The 6,160-nt window shown below is 57.3% G+C and overlaps 1 protein-coding gene across 1 annotated transcript in view; it reads left to right on the forward strand.

The window, feature by feature from the left end:
* The first annotated feature begins 884 nt into the window (after window positions 1-884).
* Window positions 885-6,160, forward strand: part of LOC104082701 (voltage-dependent R-type calcium channel subunit alpha-1E-like) — a 17,376-nt gene continuing 12,100 nt past the window's right edge. Inside the window, exons 1-4 of the mRNA XM_009585920.1 lie at window positions 885-988; window positions 1,182-1,285; window positions 2,057-2,209; window positions 2,519-2,700. Of these exons, the coding sequence (XP_009584215.1) occupies window positions 885-988; window positions 1,182-1,285; window positions 2,057-2,209; window positions 2,519-2,700 (543 nt within the window). The remainder of the gene's footprint in view (window positions 989-1,181; window positions 1,286-2,056; window positions 2,210-2,518; window positions 2,701-6,160) is intronic.

Here is a 6,160-nt window from a genome sequence, read left to right on the forward strand (position 1 = left end):
GGGATGTGAGAGCGTTTGCGCGGCCGGGTTATCCTAGGAAACCCAACCGCCTTTCTGGAGGGGCAGGTTGGTACCTGCTGTACCTCGGGGAGACGGGGAGAGAAAGAGTGCTAATTGCTCAGCGCGCCGGAGAGCTGCTCTGGCCTGTAATTAGATGAATTAGTGGAACAATGACCCAATTTCCCTCGATTTTTGGATTGCTGCAAACAGCCCTGAGGTTGCTGCCTCCCTCTGTCCTACTCTCCTCCCTGTCCCCTCCTCCCTCATCCCCTGCTCCTCCAGTGCAGCCCTCCCTCCTCCTCCTCATCCAGCACCCCCGGGACCGAGCCCGGATGGGAGAGGAGGCCACGACCTCCGGCACAGCCGTCTGTGCTCCCGCGGCTCTGCCGGCATCCCCGAGCCGCAGCATCCCCGTCCCCGCAGCAGGTACAGAGTCCCCGAGTATTTCCACTGCTGGACTCGGTGTGCACCGGCTCCTTTCTGCCCCAATTTGTTTTGAGAGATGAGCTTCAAAAAAATCTTTGTGTTTTAAAAGAAAACCTCTGGAGTCCTTCCTGTGCCTGCCGGTTGCCTTCCAAGGTCATCAAAATTTCATTACTATAGACTTTTGAATGCATGTGAGGTTCTCGGCTCTTTCTTCGCAATCCCAGAGGTGGGACTCTAAGGAAGCTTCATGTGTGGAAAAAGCCAGAGCAGCTGATGGCTGGAGGGGCTGCCAGGGGAGCATGGGTGACCATCAGGGGAGCATGGGTGACCATCAGGGGAGTGACCCCCATTCCTGGGGCACCACCTCTGGTCCATGTGCCACCTCCCTGGAAGGGAGTTTAAACCCATGCAGCTCTGATGAACACTACGTCTGCAGCGTTGACTGCATGGCATGGGTGATGACCAGCAGTGCTGTGTGGAGCTGTCCCCCCGCGTGGGACATCGATGAGGGGCTGCCAGGGCTGGGTGGCCCCCAGGTGGCTATGGCTAGCCAGAGTGGCCCGTGAGCTTTGGTGCCAGCATCAAACGGGGCTTGCTAGCATGTGGGCTTTGGAAGGTGTTGAATCTCTCTATCTGCCCAGGGATGTGGTGCTCCTCACGGCTCCCCCCAGCCTGGCGTGAGAACATGGCTCTTGGCACTGGGGTGGCCGAGGGCTCTGCCCGGGTAACTCTGCTCTCTCCCTGTCTGCCCGCAGCATCCTCGCCACTGCTGGGACGCACTTCAACACCCACGTGGACCTGCGGACGCTGCGGGCCGTGCGCGTGCTCAGACCTCTGAAGCTCGTCTCGGGCATTCCCAGTAAGTTGGATGCTCCTGGTCCTCCTCCTCCGCATCCGTCCTTGATGTCCTTCAGGGTGAGAGTGGTCCTCGTGCCACCTCGGAGACGTAGGGTGAAATCAGGGAAGAGGGGGACAAACCTCCCCCACGTAGTGGGAACTCTAGGATGGCAGCGTTTGGTGTCCCCGGGTGACATTTCCCCCCGCCCAGCCCGCTCTGTGCTGGCACAAGGCTGGGCTCGGCGGCTTGCCGGGGCCCACCGGCGGCTCCGCTTCCCTGGCCAGAAGGCGGTGGGTGGATCCTTTCAGGACTGAGGTTTATTCAGGGGAGATTTTGGGGTTTTTTTTGCAAGATTTCATCTGCCGGCACGGGGATAAATAAAGAAACTAGGCTGCTGCTGGCACCAGTCTTCCCATCCCTTCTGCCCTGGGCACCGTGCTAGATCCATGCCTTGGGGGCAGTGAGGGGGACAGAGCTGCACGGGCCATGTCCCACCAAGCCCAGGTGGGACAAGGACAGGCAGGATACCAGAGGGGGGACCAGATCCAGAAACCAGCCCTCTTGGAGCCTTGTTCTGCAGCCTGGCCCTCCCTGCTCCCCCTGGGATGGTGCTTTTCTCCATGGTCCTCAGCTGCCCAAAGATCCTCCAGGCTGTGCTGGCCTCTTGCATCTGTCTGATGACTGTCCATCCTCTCTGCTCACTGTTCTCCTCTTGCCAGAGGTGGGATGGACGTGCCCCAGGCAGGGGGTTTGATCTCCGTGCTGAGCTGTGCTCTTTCTTTCCCCTCCCAGGCCTGCAGATTGTGCTGAAATCCATCATGAAGGCCATGGTGCCTCTCCTCCAGATCGGCTTGCTGCTCTTTTTCGCTATCCTCATGTTTGCCATCATCGGCCTGGAGTTTTACAGCGGGAAGCTGCACCGAGCCTGCTACACAAACAATTCAGGTGGGGAGAAGGGCTCTGCACCCGCGCCGCGTCCCACGGGTGGAAAACAGCCGGGACGAGCGCATGTTGCTATTGTGGGAAGCCCAGGGCTGGGAAGATCCTGCGTTTTGCTTTATGCACACCAGGCATCACCCAGTTGCGTTCAGGATGTCCCAGTTTCTTACGGGAGCAGTTTGCGTGCAGCCAGGGCTAGTCCCAGCGTGGTCCCCTGCTTTGCCCCGAGCCCATCTGCGGTCAGGCTCTTCCCTTTGCCTGTCCCTGCCTCTCTCTTACCTCTCCTTCCTTTGGCTCTCTGCTGTATGCTTGCAGGTGAACTGGAGGAGCTGGACCCCCCCCATCCGTGCGGGGTGCAGGGTTGCCCCCCAGGCTACGAATGCCGGGAGTGGATCGGTCCCAACGACGGGATCACGCAGTTTGACAACATCCTCTTTGCTGTGTTGACCGTCTTCCAGTGCATCACCATGGAAGGGTGGACCACAGTCCTGTACAATGTGAGTAGTGCCACTCTGGGGTCTCTTTGGGCAGCTGGAGATGGATGGGGAGCTGGAGACAGTATTTCTGTGTCCTGGAAACCTGTGAGATGCTGAGTTTCCTTTGTGATGGAGATGGGGTCAGTCCATCCCATTTGGGCAGGAGATGGGGAATGAAGAGGTGCGTGTTATGTGTCTCTGGGCAAAGGGAGCTCCAAGGGCTTTAGCCCCCATCTCTGGCCTGGTTGTGCAACCCGCTGCAGAGAGCAAAACCCTGCCGGGTATGGGCTGCAGCAAGCCACTGGCTCAAGGGCCGTCCCTGGGGAGCGGGGAGGCATCCTTCCTTCCCTCCTCTTCCTCCTGTGCTCCCTGGGGCAGCTCTCTAAGAGCGGACGTGGTTTCTGGGCACTGCGCATCCTCCCTGCGGACCACGCGGTGCACGTGCCTGCATCCCTGCAGCAGCCTTGGGAAGCCACGGAGATGGGCTCAGACCCCTTCCCTGGGGCAAAGGAAGCGTTTTGGTGTCCAACAGGGAGCTGAGACCTTTGGTATTCGTGCTGCCAAACGTCTGTTGGTGCTGATGAAGCTGGGCTGGGTTCCTGTGGTTTGCAGCCGCTTGAAGTTGCCGATGCCCGAGCCCTTGGGGTACGCCGGGAGTGACTTGGGGGCAAAGCTGGAAGCAGGAAAAGAAAAGCTACCGGTGATCGCAGAGTGTGATATTGTTGTGGGTGATTGGCCGTATATGTACGCTTTAGTTTATGGGCTAGAAGCAGCCGTGACAGTTCTGTTCCCAGCCTAATTTCAGCATCAGTTTTGGCATCATTGCACCGGCAATGTTTTTATACCCTGGTTCCCGTAACACCTGGAGATTTGCAGAGTGGCATTGCTCTGTGGGAGGCAAATTGGATGGCTTGTGATGGGAAACATGCTTCAATAGTACTTCGTTGTAAGCAGAAAGGCTGGCTTTTAACCCTAGGCGAAGGTACCTTGCTGCGCTGGGGTCCCCCTCCTGCTCGGTCCATCCCAGGGTCCTTCTGGGGGTGCCGGATGGTGTGCGCAGGCAGACGGACCATGAAACCCAGATTGGGGTAGAAAGGGGAGAGTTCATGGCAAGGGGTTGACCTTGCCACGAGGATTTGGTTTTCTTCTTCCTAAAGGAGATGGCGGTGTCTGGATCTTGCTGCTTCGGCGGGGGAATTAGGCAGGATTGCACCACCTGGGAGCTCAGACTGAAGAAAGACCATTTCTTGGCTGCTTCTGGCTTATCAATGAGATCAGAGACTCGACTACAGCACCTATTGCCGAGGCAATAGCAGGAAAGGTGCATTTTCCTGCCTGGTGCTGTGGTTCCCCTGCCTCTAGCACAGCTGGGCAGCTGCTGCCTGCTCACCCCGCTGTGCCGCAGCCCGAGCGTGCCCAGCGCTGCCCGTGCCCGGCACCAGCGACCTGCCCTGCGCCTTGTTTCTTGCATTAATGACTGGCAAAAGCCAGGGGCTGCTTCCATCGGCGCTCCCCTCCTCCCCGTCCTTCAGCGCCTGCAGCAATTAGCAGCAACGTTCCCCGTGCTAGAACCCTGGTTGCGGTGTGTGAGGAGCTGGTGAGCTACACGGATGGGCAATTGATGGTCTGATCGATCTTGTGGGTTTGTACCGGCAATTCCCGAGAAAGTCTGGTCTCCTGCCATTTAGGGTGTCCTTACTGGAGCTGATCCGTTTGATATCTGGGATTTGCTGATCCACCATCTGGATCTTACTGGGGGCAAGGGTGGGAGATGATGCTGGGAGCACCGATAACCATGCTCTGCGGGACCTACCCTGCGGGATCCCCTGTTTACCACTATAGCTGCTAAACTGGGGGCTTTCTGGGTTATCTGGGGAGCCACAGCCCCAGTATCCCAATGCTTTTCCCAGCAGCAGTCGCGATGCCGGGCAGACGCGCTCTGTCACTCTGTCCCCGATGGCCGGGACCGTAAGGTGCCTCCCTTTCCTGCTCCTCTGCAAAGAAGCAGCTATTACTTACTTATAATGGAAGGGATTAGGGACCTTCCTTGGCTTTTAATTGAATGAGGGTTTGGGCCTTGGTATAGTAAAATGCTGCTGATTCACTTTGGGAGGCGGCGAGGGACGGGCACTGTTCCCAGCACTGCTGGGCTGTGCCTCCCGCCCCTCCCCGGGGACAGGGGCTGTCTCATAGGGTGCCTTTAGGTTGCAAAGGCTATGGGTGCTCAATCCTTTTGCTGCTTGGAAGCAGCAAAATGGGCTTCTGCCTTTTTTTTTTTTAATAGAAAAATGAGGCATACACATGGGGGATGCGGTCCCCGGGGGGGATGCTGGAAGAGGGCTGGGCAGGGGTGGAAAGCCACTGGGATGCTCTGCCATCACCTTCGTCACTCGGAGCAGCAAACCAGAGCAGGCTCCCACTGCTAACCAGCATGGCCCTTGCCCAGCAGAGGCCCCAGGTTTGGGGGGGTTGGTGGGGGACTCTCTGCTTTCCCACCGGAGTAAAGCGATGGGAGGCTGCGTCCTTGCAGGTTAACGCCGCAGAGGAGAGGGAGGTTGCAGGAAAACTACTTTAGCAATCTCTCAAAGAAATTGCTTACTATAGTATCCCCCTGTGTAACTCTATCATGATTTTAAGATCCATTTTTCCACAATTTTACCGGGAGTGGAAGCGTGGCTCCCGGAATTTGTAGATAGAATCACGAAAAGCTAATCGGCCCCGTGGTACTTTCCATGTGTGTTATTTCATGGATGTGCTTGCCTTTTGTCTTGTTTTCATCAGCCTTGCCTGCGTGAAATGCTGTCTTGCTAGGTAGAAATCACAGTATGAGTTAAAAAAAAAAAGCCTCGAATTGTGGGGTGTTATAGCTTTTCCAGCTCCTGTCCCTGGGACCCTGAAGGACTTTAATTTCTTTTAGAGGGGAGTTTCAGCTTTGTGGTTCCTCTGGCTGTCTCTGTGGCCCAAAACAGGGGGCTAAGGAGTATTTCGCTTTTCTTCTTATGCTGGAGGAGATGCCCCTTCCCTGGGCTGGCTGGAGACCAAACCTGATTTCTGTAGGGACCAGAGGAAAAAATAACGCTGGCAAAGAGGCTCGCTGTCCTACTTCTCCACCTCTGCCGGCGTGCCGGCATGGGGCAGGGGCTGGGTTGCAGTTTTGTCATTAAGCAGCGATGCTGGGGTCCGGGAGGGGGTGGCCGGGCTGGTGAGGGGCAGCCGCTGTGTGCCACGGGGCTGGCCGGGCACGGCACAGGCGCTCGGTGGTGCTGGTGGCTTTGGATGCTCAGCTTGGCTCCCCGGTCCTGGAGAGCAATCAGGAGAGGAGTTTGAAATCGTTATTTCCTCCGAAACACCGACTCGAGAGACTGTGTTTATTGACCGAGATTATTTATTTGCTTTCCCGTTTGGAAGCGCTCAGCTACTGTGCTTGCAGGTAACGAGGAGGAGCCTGGCTTGCCGGGAGCTGCCACTCTCCTCTTCCCCC

This window comes from Fulmarus glacialis, unplaced genomic scaffold (assembly GCF_000690835.1).
Source record: "Fulmarus glacialis isolate BGI_N327 unplaced genomic scaffold, ASM69083v1 scaffold5969, whole genome shotgun sequence".
NCBI lineage: Eukaryota > Metazoa > Chordata > Aves > Procellariiformes > Procellariidae > Fulmarus > Fulmarus glacialis.